Source organism: Dendropsophus ebraccatus, chromosome 15, assembly GCF_027789765.1.
Source record: "Dendropsophus ebraccatus isolate aDenEbr1 chromosome 15, aDenEbr1.pat, whole genome shotgun sequence".
NCBI lineage: Eukaryota > Metazoa > Chordata > Amphibia > Anura > Hylidae > Dendropsophus > Dendropsophus ebraccatus.
Window position 1 is genome coordinate 18,418,611 of NC_091468.1, and position 15,220 is coordinate 18,433,830.

The 15,220-nt window shown below is 43.5% G+C and overlaps 1 protein-coding gene across 1 annotated transcript in view; it reads right to left on the reverse strand.

Moving 5' to 3' along the window:
• The window catches only part of LRPPRC (leucine rich pentatricopeptide repeat containing), a 124,507-nt gene that overhangs the window by 72,568 nt on the left and 36,719 nt on the right, over positions 1–15,220 (reverse strand). Inside the window, exons 16-21 of the mRNA XM_069954370.1 lie at positions 13,166–13,223; positions 10,075–10,181; positions 9,668–9,745; positions 7,725–7,763; positions 5,779–5,895; positions 477–607 (exon numbers count right to left, since the gene is read on the reverse strand). Of these exons, the coding sequence (XP_069810471.1) occupies positions 477–607; positions 5,779–5,895; positions 7,725–7,763; positions 9,668–9,745; positions 10,075–10,181; positions 13,166–13,223 (530 nt within the window). The remainder of the gene's footprint in view (positions 1–476; positions 608–5,778; positions 5,896–7,724; positions 7,764–9,667; positions 9,746–10,074; positions 10,182–13,165; positions 13,224–15,220) is intronic.

The window sequence follows — 15,220 nt, forward strand, 5'->3', positions numbered from 1 at the left end:
AAATTTATTTTTTATTTTATTTTTTTAAATTTAGCTATCCCCTTCCCAATTTTTGAAGATCCAGGACAAATACGGACCTGAAGAACCACTGTACGAGGCCTAAAGTAATATAAGAAACCGGGGAAGCTGTTTTTCCAATTTGGCTAATTCCTGAAGACTTGCCGCCATTGTCTCCGCAGCCATTGTGTGCAGTGAGGCGACACTGAAGCCATCAGCTCACTAGGAACTGATTCCACAAGACACTCAGCGCCTCGCACCCCAGACATGTCAATAGTTCTTTGTAAACTCACAGGTCTTGACCTTGTGAATATTGGTTGAGCTGTCAGAACAGCTGGCTGCACGGAGCTCAGGCGCGCCATCATTAGACCTGGGGAGCGATTACCCCGGATCAATGTCTGCTATATAGCATGAGCGCACCTCCCCCACCCCCTTCCCTACACCTCATCTCCCACCCCACCCCCACCCCGCGTACTTACAGCTCTCTCTTCACCTTCAGGGCCTCCTGGGCGTTGTTTTCTTCGCAGCACATACCCAGCAGCCTCATGTACATCCCAAATGTAAAGAGGGCTTCATATTTGGATTTTAGCTGCAGGGCTTTTGGCAAATCCTAGGAAAGGCATAAAAGTGATGAAAAGCTAAAAACTAAAACGTGTTACACGTTATAATCATCACAGAAGCATAAATAAGGGGTAGTTAAAAAAAAAAATTCTTTCAACTCAAAAAATTATTATTCACTTATTTCTGCATCAAGGCTTCACTTCCTGGATAACATGGTGATGTCATTTCCTGGATAAAATTGTGATGTCACAACCCGACTCCCAGAGCTGTGCGGGCTTTGGCTGCTGGAGAGGATGATGGCAGGGGGATGCTCAAGTGTCCCTCCAGTGCCCTGTGTCCCTCAGTGTCCCCCTGCCATTATCCTCTCCAGCAGCCACAGCCCGCACAGCTCTGGGAGTCGGGTCGTGACATCACCATGTTATCCAGGAAGTGACATCACCATGTTATCCAGGAAGTGACATCACCATGTTATCCAGGAAGGGAAGCCTTGATGCAGTAGTAAGTGCAGGGAAAAAGCAATTAATGTGCATTTCCCATAATAAGTGTATTTTGGTGATTTGTATAACCTTTGGGGGACAATACAATACTTTAATAAAAATTTTTGCTGGACTCATCCTTTAAGTACTCCAGTATTTATTATCTGCTTTATGTCCTGCAGAAGTGTGAACTCACACTTAACAAATTTTCTCTTGGTATAGGTTTAATATTCCAATTTTTGTGACATGTTGAAGTGAACCAGGTAATTTTTTTTTTTCCTGAGAGCAGCCAGACTGGAAGTTCAACAGCTAGAGAGTAGCAGATGAAGACTGAAGATTTCTGAACTAACAGATGAAGGATTATAAGGAAGTTTGTATTTAAACTACTCTGACACAGTGCGCTCTGCTGCCACCTCTGTCCATGTCAGGAACTGTCCAGAGCAGGAGAGGTTTTCTCTGGGGATTTGCTACTGACATGGACAGAGGTGGCAGCAGAGAGCACTGTGTCAGAGTGGAAAGAATACACCCCTTCCCGCAGGACATACAGCAGCTGATAAGTATGGGAAGACTATAAATTTGTAAGCAAAAGCATTTTTTTTAATCTTTATAACTTTTTTAAACCAGATGATTAAAAAAACATTTTTTAGACAGAAGTAATTTACGAAACTTGAAAACATTCTAACACCACTTGATTTAAAAGAAGAATTTTTCTCTGGAGTGCCCCTTTAAATATAGTCATTACTAGCATTTATTATTGATGCTCTGGAGATGAAAGTACAATGAAACTATAGTATAATCTACACAGTTCCATAAAATATATAGGGGTGGGGGTAATAAAAACTAAAAACAAGAGGAAAATCATGTTGCCCACCCCCCAAACCCCCGGACCGCTACACCTACAAGGTGTTTAAACACAGAACACAATTATGACTCCCGCCTGCGATAAGCGCGCATAAAAAGGTTAGTTAAAATGTCGCTGGCACAAAACTAAACGTTCCTCTAAACACAGCCTGTCGAGGACTAAACCTTTAAATTATCTCAGGCTTCAAATACTATGTTATCTGTAATGTTGTCACAACCAAGTAATCTTAAAGTGGATTTCCACAGATACAAAACACAACGCCGCAATCATTTTCTTGGCAGGGAGAAAAAAAAAAAAAAAAAAAACACTGGTAAGGCATGAAAATCGCTCAGAAGAAGAAATTGCCCCCAAAAGTCTGATGATATCCCGTAAATTGTAGACGCTCTCGAGAAATGAATATGAAGTGCGGCTGGACGTCTGCGGCAGGATAGTGTGAATGCCTTTATCTCGGAAAACGCTTTGCCTCCACGGGAAAATGGAATTTCAATCCTAGCATTAAAAATGCCGATATTTGACTTGCAAATCGGAGGAAACACATATTTGTTGCTTGTCAATATAGATAGAAATGAAGAGCGGCGCGGCTCAAGCGGACGACAAGTCCCTATCAGACCTGTTGCTCGCAGCCAGGGCACAGAGTGTTCTGCATAGGATCAGGTCAGGCTTAACCCCTTCACTCCTGAACACACACCGCTGATGCAATTTGAACAGTGACTTGGTTGGATTTGAACCTGGAACCCCATTCAAGAAGGACTACATGTGAATAGAGGCTTAGAGGTGTATTTCCCTGTGTCTGGGTGTTTTCTTTGGGTGCTCCCAGAACATACTGATAGTTTATTGAATTCTCGCTCATTTCAGTAGCCCAGTGTTTAGGGTAAGGGTCCTATTCCACGGGCCGACCAGGGCCCGATCAACGATGTAAATGAGCGCCGATTTGCTAGATTACTGGGCCTATTCCACGGCCCCGATGATCATTAAGCGAGGGATGCAGGCAGTGGCGTAGCTACTGTGGTCGCAGCAGTCGCCACTGCGACCGGGCCGCTACCAAGGGGGGGCCCCCCCTTGCCACTGTACTGCCCCCCTCCCACTCCCTCTTGTGACCACAAGCAATGTTTTGCTTGCAATCACAAGAGGCTGGCTGGGACGGGCCCCCAGCTGACTTGCGGCTCCCCGGCTCTGTCCGGTACCGTCCCCGGCAGCACACACACCAGGGAGCTCTGTGTGCGCCGGGGAACTACTTCCAGGGCTGGGAGCATCTCGTTGGCAAAAACCAAGTACCGGGAAGCCCCGCCCTCCGCCGCGGGAAGCCCCGCCAGTGCGCGTGACTAGAAGACTAGAGAAACCATACAGGCGAGTATAGATTTATTTTGTTTTAAAGGGCATGATGAGGGGTGTAGTGGTATGATGATGGAACAAGAGGATGATGAGGGGAGTTGTGGTATGATGAAGGAACAAGAAGATGAGGGGTGTAGTGGTATGATGATAAAGGAACAAGAAGATGATGAAAGGTGCAGTGGTATGATAAGGGGTGGTGTAGTGGTATGATGATGGAACAAGAGGATGATGAGGGGTGTAGTGGTATGATAATAAAGGAACAAGAGGATGATGAAAGGTGCAGTGGTATGATAAGGGGTGGTGTAGTGGTATGATGATGGAACAAGAGGATGATGAGGGGTGTAGTGGTATGATGATGAAAGGGCAGGAGGATGAAGGGGTAGTAGTATTATGATGGAGGTGGTTGTAATAGGATGATGGAGGGGCAGGAGGATGAAAGGGGTAAGTAGTATGGTGATGGAGGAGCAGGAGGAGGGGACAACATGGGGGGTATCTGTAAGGGGTATAAAATGGGGGGCCATCTATATGGGGGATAACATGGGAGGGCATCTATAAGAGGGACAACACAGGGGGCCATCTATAAGGGGGAAACATTGGGGGACCATCTATAAGGTGGACTACATGGGGGGGTGTATACAATAGGGCATGCACAGAGGGGGGCATGTACTATAAGAGGGGTCACATAGTGTCAGGGCTACCTAATAAATGAGGGTGTAAAGGGGACAGTACAGATGCGCAGTGTGTATAGAGATGAGGATTGTGTCAGTGTGGGGAGTCTAATATCTCTGTCTGGCAGATTCTGTGGATTCGTGGCTCGGAGAAGTTCTCATTATGGCCCAGGACAGATGGAGAAGATGAAAAGGGAAGAACTCCAATCAGAGAAGACGTTCCCTGTGAGTCACATGATATAACTGCACTGTAATGTATATGGTGTATAGAGCCTGTGTACAGTGCATCCACCTCTATATGACTGTATGAAGTCATATTGGTCTATGTACAGAGGATTTTATTTAGTAGCAGCGGTGGTGTTAGTCAGTATGTGGTGGTATTAGTCAGTAGCAGCGATGGTGTTAGTCAGTATGTGGTGTTATTTGTCAGTATGTGGTGGTGTTAGTCAGTATGTGGTGGTTTTAGTCAGAAGCAGCGGGGTGTTAGTCAGTATGTGGTGGTATTATTCAGTATGTGGTGGAATTATTTGTTACTTGTTATCTGGTACTGTGTTTTATTGGATTTAGTATACTGGATTTGGTCAGTAACAATATGGTGATGGTTGTGGTGTGGCGGTAATATTGGCAATATTGGTCTCAGTATACAGGATTTGGTTAGTAACAGTAAGGCGGTAATATGTATGGTGATAATATTTCCTATACACTGGCATTATTGGTAATATCAGTCTTGAGATATATATCTACCAATAGCATCGAGAAAGGGGGGGCCCAAGTTGACCTCTTGCACCAGGGCCCAAGAGACATTAGCTACGCCCCTGGCTGCAGGGACATTGTTGCCGATGTCCTTGCAGTCCTTGTTTCATACATTACCGATCCCGCGCCGCAGCAGCTTCGGAGCGGCCTGTCTGAACTAACAGACCGCTCAGCCAATCACTGGCCGCAGCGGTTCGGGCCAGTGATTGGCTAAACGGTCTGTAAGTTCAGACAGCACCGCTCCAAAGCTGCTGCGGCGTGGGACTGAGAGAAGACCTGCAGCCCGGACAGGTAATGTATGATGCTGCTGAAATCATCAGTTGCCCGCTGCGCACCGCTATTCCACTGTAGCGATGCGCTGGTGGCGAACAATGATTTTAGGACTGAATCTAAATGAACGATCAGCCGATGACACCATCATTGGCTGATCGTTCTCTCTATTCCACGGAGCAATAATCGGCCCGATTCGGCCGATCATCCCTCCATGGAATAGGCCCCTAACCTATTCCTTGCTGTACTGCTGTTGTTTACGTCCTTTCTGCTAACATAGCACTTTGCAAACTCAGTGCATCAGTAACCCCTTCTCCCTCCGCCTGCAATCTATAGTAGTATATGGCATAAATAACACCACAAAAAAGTGCCAGCCAGTGCATATTGGTTATGGTGCCCACTGGTGTTCCTTTGACCACACAATGTGTCCAAAGCTGGTGGTCACACATGCTTAGTCACTCAGTCCCACCACCCAGATCCTCATGGTCAGTGTAATGATTCCTGCAGCTAAAAGGAATCGGTGCACTAGAAGAGGCTTCACCAGCTGCAGAACACATGGGTGGAAGTCATGGAAGGGAATCCAAAGTAAGAGAAAGTTTTATAAATGAAAACATTTCAAAAAAATTTCTGAGTAATCTAACAAAATTGGGATCATTAAAGGGGTATACTCATCTGGGCTCATCTATGTCATAGGATAAGAGGCGAAGCTTCATAGTCTGATGTTATATCCAACTGACATGCCAAAAGATAGAAATAACTCTTCAATCTGGTCTCTGGTCATTACCCTGTTACATTTGGATGCCTCAGATTCATGAACATAAACTACGAGTTTGTAGCTATGGGGTGAATGAATCCTTACCTTAGCGGCACGTAGGGCAGCAAGAAGTTTCATTAAAGTATCTTGGATAGGCTGATTTTCTTTTTCCAAGTTGGCCAGCTCTTCTTCCAGGGCAGCAACGCTTTCGACCGGTTTGTCCTTGAAGAGGTTAAGAAACCAGGAGGACAATTACTTACAATCTCGTTTACGATCATTTATTGCTAGTCAAAAATCGCTTCGTGTAATAGGACCCTAACACACAGACAACAGACACTGCAATTTGCCTGTAACAAGTGTACACTGCAGTTCCCCCTCTGACCACTAGGCGTGCTGTGTAAGGAAATAAAGTACACAATCAGTGTAAGATGTAAACAAAGCTATATCATGGGAGGAGAAGCTGATAGAGGAGATAAAAAGTATCCAGGCTTTGGCAATGCATTTGTATGCTTATTTAGACTCTGTTAATCTTGGAAAATCTCTTTAATATAAATAGCAAATTTCACATTAAACATTTCAATAGCTACATTTCAAATCTCCTGACGATTTAGAAAGTTACGACACAGACACCTTAAAAGGGTGTTCCGGGAAGAAAAAAAACTTCTAAAAACAGCTCCCCCCATCTTGGAACAAAGCTACGAGAAACAAAGCGAAGACAATGGTGCTGCCGTTTCTGGAACAAATTTCCCGTCACAGCAATTTTGTTAATAGTCATTTCAATTTTTTAAGCTTCACATTCAGAAGTTAACTAAAGTCTACTGACCCTTTACTTGAGACATTCTATTGATGTAGGATTCCTACACTCAGGCAGTTATGTTAGGTCCACAGGTAAGTTTCCCTCACTAGGTAGTCATCAAAAGAATTTTGCTTTTTGGTGTATTAAACGGACCGCGGCACCGGCTTCCCCGTGCCGGCGCCGTTAGATCAGTGGGTTTAGGTTAAAGAGGATGTACCAGGTGGTACATCCTCTTTAAAATTGCTCTATTACCATGCTTATAAAGCTTTTATCCTTTGGTCTATGGGGCTGTCATTTTTTGCGCCATGATGTGTTCTTTCTATCGGTACCTTTCTTGTGTATATGCGACTTTTTTATCGCTTTTTATCACAATTTTTCTGGATCTGATGCAAATACAAAATCCATAATTTTGCACTTTGGAATTTTTTTGCACTTACGCCATTTACCAGCAATGTGATAATTTAATAGTTTGGGCAAAAACGCACGCGGCAATACCAAATATGTACTTTTTTTTTTTTAATTAAAAAAAAAGGGGGGGAAAAGGGGGGTGATTCAAACTTATAAGGGAAGGGGATTTTTTTTATTTTTAAAAACACTTTTTTTTCTTTTTTCCCCCCATTACTTTTTTCATTAATTAGAAGCCCACTGGGGGACTCCCATTGAGATCAATGCTGTGTATATAATAGAGGCCCGATCCATCAGATCAGTGCTCTATTATACTGGTCTGCTGCAGACAGGTCTCATTCAGACGCTGAGCCTCGGCCTGGCCAGTGTAACGGATCCCCCACGCCGGCAATCGCATAGCGCGGGGGGGGCGGTGGGGGTGGGGAGATCTGCCACTAGACACCAGAGGACATTTAAATGCAGCTGTCATGTTTGACAGCTGCATTTAAGTGTCCTAATTAGCGGGTGCAGAGATCGTCTGCACCTGCTAATAGCCACGGTCCCAGGCTGCACAAAGCAGCCAGGATTGCGGCGGTTCACAGCGGGGCCGGAAATCCATGCAGAACGCAACCCACCCCTGACACGGACTCTATGCCGAATCCTACCTTCCGTTAGAATGGGAGGGCTTGTGCGCCACCGCACGGAATTGTGATGGAGAACCGCGGAAGCTGAGGCATGCGAGCCCTCCTATAGACACACTGTTTAATACTGAGACAGGCGGGATTCCGTAGTTGAACTCTGTCGATTTTACTCTGTGTCAACAGACCCTAACATAATAACATGCAGTAAAACAGGAGTGGTTTACACCTACTATGACAGGTACGTTGGATTTCAGCAATTTCTTAAGATCCTATAAAGAAAAAGAGGTTAAAAACTAAGTAATAATAATAAAGATAAACAACAAGTAATAATACAGATCATTTACTGACATTCATAATTGCACAGGATGTATACTACTACTACTACTTATAGGTCTGACTCTTAGCGGACTGCAGGGGGTGCACTCTATTTACCCTCATTCATCCATTATATTTCCCATAAACCAAAAAAAATCCCACATAAAACCTAACTTTTAGATTATATAAGATAATGATATCCCAAGTGCACCACACACTTCTTCTATAATCAATAGTTAAAGTGACTCACAATCTGTACCCACAATCTGCCCTCTCCTGAACACTTGTACCTGAACAAGAATCAAACAAGAATCAAAGACATCAGAGAGCGCGGCCAATTACAATCCGTGAGTAATAGTGCGATAAGTACGAAGGCGAGCATAAGTCCCGCTGAGCGGAGCGGTCGAGGGCAGCCCATAAGGCTGCTGTTGGTATCAGCTGATGTACACAGCTCTCTGAACACATACCCAAATTTAGGAATCATGGCAATGCTAAATAGCAATCATCAATAAACTGCACTGAACAATAAACCAGGGGAAAAGAAAAAGGGGGGGGGGGGGAGAAGGAAGAAGGAAAGAACCAGCACAGTCCCACAGAAAGGAGAGAGAGCAGTAGCCTTCGGGCTAGTGGCAAACGGTTAGTAGAGAGTATTGGCAGTCAGCTGGCAGGGATTCGACCCTCGTGTGGCATACATAGGAGGGGGCGCAATAGATTAGGATGTTGTATAGGAGCGGTACACTGAGGTATCCATAAACGCTACCCATTGCGACCACATAGCCGTAGCCGCTGAGGGGGCACCTATATGTTCCGCTCTAAGTTCTTCCATGCGGTGAAGGAATTGAATCTCCGAGAACCAATCTGATACAGAGGGGGGGGATCTCCGACTTCCATTTACGAGGAATCACTGTTCTTGCTGCCACTAAGAGGAACCGCACTAAACTTTTCTTACATTGTGATAGTGTGCCTGGTATCATAGATAATAACAAGGTAGAGGGTTGATCGGCTAACGTCACCCCTGTGATCTGCTGGATTAAGTCCACCACCGCTACCCAGAAGTTTCTCAGTTTCGTGCATTCCCACCAGATGTGACTCATGGTCCCTCGACTAACCCCGCATCTCCAACAGAGCTCCGACACTGATGGGTCTTATAGCTGCTTTTAATCCAAGATCTGTCCTGGGTCCATTCAGCAGATGATGCGCTTATTGTCCTAAAAAATACTTTTAAACTTGTAGTCCTGTGTCAAATTGGCGTGGCCTAGAGTGTCTGTGCCCTAGGCTTGCACCGCCTCTCTGTCCCTCCTCCCCACCCTTTTCACCATTAGGAATGCCCCTGGGCAGGTTTTTTTCTGTTCACCACTTGTCTGAACACTGCACAGGTGCCTTAACGATCCAACACATGTGCCGTGTTCTTACAGGTGATGAATAGGAGAATACCTGCCTGGGCCATTCCTAATGATGAAGAGGGCGGGGAGGAGGGATGGAGGGCTGGTGCAAGTCTAATGCATAGACATTCTAGGCCACACCAATTTGACACAGGGCTGCAAGTTTAAAAGTTGTTTTTTAGGACAATAATTGCATCACCAGCCGAACGGACCACAGGACAGATCTTGGCTTAAAAGCAGCTATCCGAAGGTACAAGTGGTTTGGGGGGGACAGATTGTGGGTACAGAGTCGCTTTGAGGTTTTACACAGGATTTTTCTTCGATTTTTGTCTTCATTAAAATACACACACATTTATATACATAATTTTTTATTATTATTTTTTATGTTACACACACACACACATGTATTATGACTTTATAAAATTATATCCTAAATTCTAAAACTCCTTGAAATTTACAGCTCAATAACCTCTCACCTCATTTAGCTGTGTAACTGCATTTCTTTCCAGCAACTTCTGGATACCTCTGTATTGTTTTGTGTCAATTGTTAAGCCCTGAACCAGTAAAAAAAAAAAAAAAAAAAAAATTAAATTAAAAATTCAGGGCGGTAGAAGGTACCAGGGATGAGGATGGGGGGGGAGAATTTATTAAAATAAAAAAAATCTTAGTTTTAAAACACAGTCTAAATGAAATCTGTCTAACAGAAATTATCTCCGACATAATTTAAGTCTCCAACTTCTAGCATGACATTGAGAAGTGGTCTGGTTTTACTTAAAAGCAGCAATTTAAAAAACCTAATAGATACATGTCAGACGGAGCAGGCATTATGTAGGAGAGAAAGAGAAAGAGAGAGAGAGGAGGAAAAAAAAAAGGAAAATGGTACCATCTCCTTAAGCTGATGGAAGTATTGTCTCAGATGCTCTTCCATGGCCTGTGCCTCTGAGTCACTCATTCTGTCAATCACGTAATACAGAAAATAGCCAACAAATTCTGCCGCCAAGGAATGAGAAGAGAGGGGGGGGAAAAAGGAGAGAAAGCATTCTGGTGAAATTACTGGGACTGTCATGTTATCAAGATTAATTTATAAGAAATCATTTTGGTGTGAGATGTCACCCTGATGAGAGGCTGCAACGGCAACAATGATCACTCAGGCATAGAGATTATGTGGTTTGGGAGCACATATCTAACTGGTGACTGAAAAGAATATTAATTATTTTCAGACCCACTGACAGCTTTTCACCACTAAATCTTCCTTTCACTCGCATTTTTTATTTTTTTTAACGTTCAGGAACTGTAAGGCGGGACGGCAAACGGCAGGAAGGATATCATGCCGTATACATTTTACTGTCGCCCCCAAAGTAGGTGAGATGTAAGTAGTTATATTTATAGTGTGCCCAGTTTACTGCGCTAGCACAACAGGTCTTGCTTTACAGCAACGCTGCGCTATTTACATAACGGTTGCATATGCCATCCAAAGGGATATGCTTTCAGCCATGGAACCCTTTTTAAGTGTTAAATGTAAAAATTTAAATGTTAAAAGTGTCTGGAGAACGTTCTCTGAACCTGAACACTCAACATTTGATTCCCAATGTTTGGGGAAGTTGGATGCAACTTGGCAAAAACGGCAGTGATTAATACTTAAAGGGGTTAACCGGCGCTACAAAAATATGGCCACTTTCTTCCAGAGACCCCCCGCTCTTGTCTCCAGCTTGGGCGGGTTTTTGCTGCTCAGTTCCGTTGAAGTGAATGGAGCTTAATTGCAAACCGCACCTGAACTGGAGACAATAGTCGTGTTGTCTCTGAAAGAAAGTGGCCATGTTTTTGTAGCACTGGATAACCCCTTTAACTTACATTGTGCTGCAGCTAGAGGGAATCCCGGCCGGAGTGTATACACATAGTATACACTCCAGCCGGGATCGCTAGCGGCCACGCAAAAAACTGGCATGTCAGTTTTATGCAGCCACTATCCATTGAATAGCGGACGCAGAGAACCTGTCAGTGCACACAATGGCCTCACGCTCAATTGTGTGCAGAGCATCCGCTCAGCAGAAGTTAAGATCATCCGGCCGGTACTACAGTACCGGCCAGGATGATCTTCTCTGACACCGGCCATTCTGTGACACAGCCCGGTCACAGAATGGCCGGTGTCTTACGCCATGTAGGCCTGCATCTAACCTCTTCAGCCACCAGTAATCAAATGCTGAGCTCTCAGGTTTGGAGAACAGTTCAGCAAGTTCGCTCAATACTATTCTTTTCTATCATGGGCAGATAGCTGCTAGTTATATACAGTAAGTGCCGAATGACTATGGAATTGTGACCTGCGCTAGCTGAATGTAGTCTTAACACGAGACAATTATTGGAAGTAAATGGCCACTTAAAAAGGGTTATTCAGGCTATAGACACTTTCTTCCAGAGACAGCACCACTCTTGTGGTTTGGGTTTTTCAAAGCGGCCATTTTTTATCTAATCCCGGTATGACATGTGTCGCCAACAGGTGATGATCTTTTTAGGGCCAGACGATCCCAGTGAATTAGTGTCAGCTTATTTTTGGTCTGATCACTGGGCCTTTTGCTTGGGGCAATAATAAGCCCATAATTGTCCCATGTAAAAGTCAAATTTTTAGTGGTTTGGTGGGCCTCATATCTTGATATAATGGGAGTGCTAATGAAAACTAGTCGCACATGCATAGTCCTCTCTACTAAAATGTCAGAATGGGGTATTACATATGATCACAAAGAGTACAGACTATGTTACACTTTTTAAAGCAGTCAGCTAAAGAGGGGTAAAAATAAGCCCATGGTTAGACAGGGCATCATATAAGTATTACGGGCATACTTTTTTTTTTTTTTTACATTAGGCTCAGTTTAGGGGTGTTCCCCAGCATAGTAAAATCCAATGGTTACCCCATTTATCTCCTGTTATTCAACACTTCTGTGCCCACTTGAATATGCCTACCCTACGCTAAGGTAGTAGTAAAAGGGGATGCACTACCCGGGCTTTTATCATGCTGGGGAACGCCCCCTGGACACTTCAGCCTGGACAACATGTTAACATCTTAATAGAATTATATATAATTTATAAATAATAATAATAAATATAATAATAATAATATTATATACACACACTATATATACATACACAATATATTATACATACATACACACACAAATACACACACTTAGGGGGAGATTTATCAAAGGGTGCAAAATTTGGGCTAGTGCAAACTGCCCGCAGCAACCAATCACAGCTTCTCTTTCCTTTCACCAGAGCTGGAAGCTGAGCTGTGATTGGTTGTTGTGGATAGTTTGCACCAGTCAAAATTTTACACCCTTTTATAAATCTCCCCCTGAGTGTTCTTCTTGCATTAGGCCCCTATGGGCAATGTATCCCACTATATATGCAAACAGTAGGAGGACCCATTTGAAATATATATCACAGGTGTATTTGCAAAATGGGGATCACAGCCTTACAGAGATATCCTAACCTACAAGCCATGCTTCTAGGGTAGAGTATCTGCCACAATTAAGATTAAAAGATCAAAAAATATTTTAAAAAGAAAAAAAAAACGCATTTAAAAAATACAATAACTAAAAAAAGCTTAAGAAATATTTTCCTTAGTTTTTTTCCCCCAAATAAAATATAATAATAATAATAATAACAATAATAATAATAATAATAATAATAAGTCTGCTGTTATTGTATTAAACTGGAAATACATGCAGCATAAAATATAGTAGCAAATAAATGAGACGGCAGACGTATACGTATCATGAAGCACTAATCATCTCATGCATGACCTGAGAATCTGCATACAGATGTGACGCCGCTGCTGCGGACACTAAGCTTACACTTTTTTTTTCTAAGCGTTTCTTAAAAGCAGCAATCAGTATTTGCGGCTGTAATCCCCGGCGCCGGTCATTACACACGAGAACAGATTTATGGATAAGTTACAATCATAGAAATTGAAACGCTACCAGTCGGTCTTGAAGAATCTCTGCTGTCGGAGCCGTCCTTGTACAAGAGCCCTGTTATCTGTTAAGACAGAATAATCATCTATTGCAGCCAAGTGAGAGAAGGAGAGAAAAATACACAGACACCAGGACGGCCGGGGAGCGAAATTGAATTCTCCAAATAATAAAGCGTCTCTCCACTGACATATTATTCCACGCCGCATCATAGTAATTTACTACAGGGGGAAAATAAAAACAGATACAGGGACAAAAAGCCATACAAAAGGACTGTATTTTCCAGGCAGACTAAACCTTTTAACCCTTTCACGTCCCAGAGTGACGGGAACGGACAAAGGTGGTTAGGATCACAGAGATAAGAGGGGGCTTTGCACCCACATAATACACGTGTCCGTTTCAGAGAAGCAATAGGGTTAAATACTGCCGGACATGAAGGAAATATAACCTGCCCCCTGATAACACGGCTGTAATTTAGCATCCGTACTACACCTGGACCTGCAGCGTTCCTTAAAACAACATAAGCTTCTATGGGATCTATACAGAGTTCAGTAGAACCACAAGTGGTCAAAATGGCATCAATCAGATGGTTAAAAGGGGTTGTCCAGCACAGAAAAAAAACATGGCTTTTTTTTTTTTTAAGAACAGCGCCACACCTGTCCACAGGTTGTGATTAGTATTGCAGCTCACGCCAATGCACTTAAAAGGGGGAACTATCTGCAGGTTAGACTAATCTAACCGCTGATAGCCTCCTAATGCGCACAGGGCACCAAGGAGGAAGCTATGTCTCTTACCTTCCTTCTCGGCACCCTTCCTGTGCAGTTAGTAGTTGAATCTACAGCCCGGAGCACTACCCTTCCCATCACGCCAAGCCAGTCCGCTCCTTCCAATGATAATCAATGGAGAGGGTGGGGCAGTGCTCCTGATTGGGCTCCAGGACGTGGATTCAACTACTAACTGTACAGGAATGGCGCTGAGGAGGAAGGAAAGAGACATACCTTCTTCCTCTGTGCCCCATGTGTATTAGGGGGCTATCAGCAGGTTAGATTAGAACCTGCTGATAGTTCGCCTTTAAGAGGAGGTAAACTACAATATCACACACAACCCATGGACAGAGGCTGTTTTGGAAGAAAGCTGAATTTTTTTTTCTACTACTGGATATGCCCCTTTAAATTCTGTCATTTACAACCAAGGGGCCGACCAGTATAGAGAAAGTGGGTGAGGATAAACGACACTTTAATGTCTGGCAGTGATGCAGTCTTATTATTGACATCTATGAGTAGGGGAATCCTATGTACAATTTTCTATAAGATTACATGTTATGGCCTATCCCCGGCCTGTACCAGTGAGCCGCAATCATTCTCAATGAGACTTCCTAACAGAGGAGATTAGGGCTCGGTAAGGTTTGTAAGTCCCATAGAAAATTAATTTAGTAGTGGTTGACCATGTGTGCTATTGTGCTCCATGACTGGTGAGGGTCTCAGTGGTCAGACCACCACAGATCAACCAGGTATGACCTATTCTTTGCTTTAAATTATGAGATTTCCTATTTAATTGGTAAAAGAATCATCATATAATACAGACCCCGGCCTGTAACAGTCAATATACTTTTATGTAAGTTATGCCAGGGAGCATCACAGTTCTGTGGCCTAATATCCAGTAATAGGTTGCAATCTGTTCTACAGGAAGGCAGTCCCCTTAAAGGCAATAGAAAGCAGTGCAAACTGGCATGCAGGTGACTCCGGAACATCACGTCCCAATGACACAAGGTTCCATGCACAAGCCCTACTCTAATACGGATGTACAAAATGCGGCTGTCATGGGATGTAATACGGGGAAATGCCATCTTCCGGCATTTTGCACTGCTTTCTATTGTGACAGGTAACCTTTAAACAGACTTCACAGCTTTTCACCTAGAAAAGCTGTATTTTAAAGGGGGTGTTTTATGGTCTTAAAACCATACCCCCATTGACGGCAATCGGTACCAGCAACTTTCTAAAAAAAAAAAAAAAATTTTTAAAGTTCTCGCTTATTGCACCACTGGCATTAGTTTAAATCTCAAGT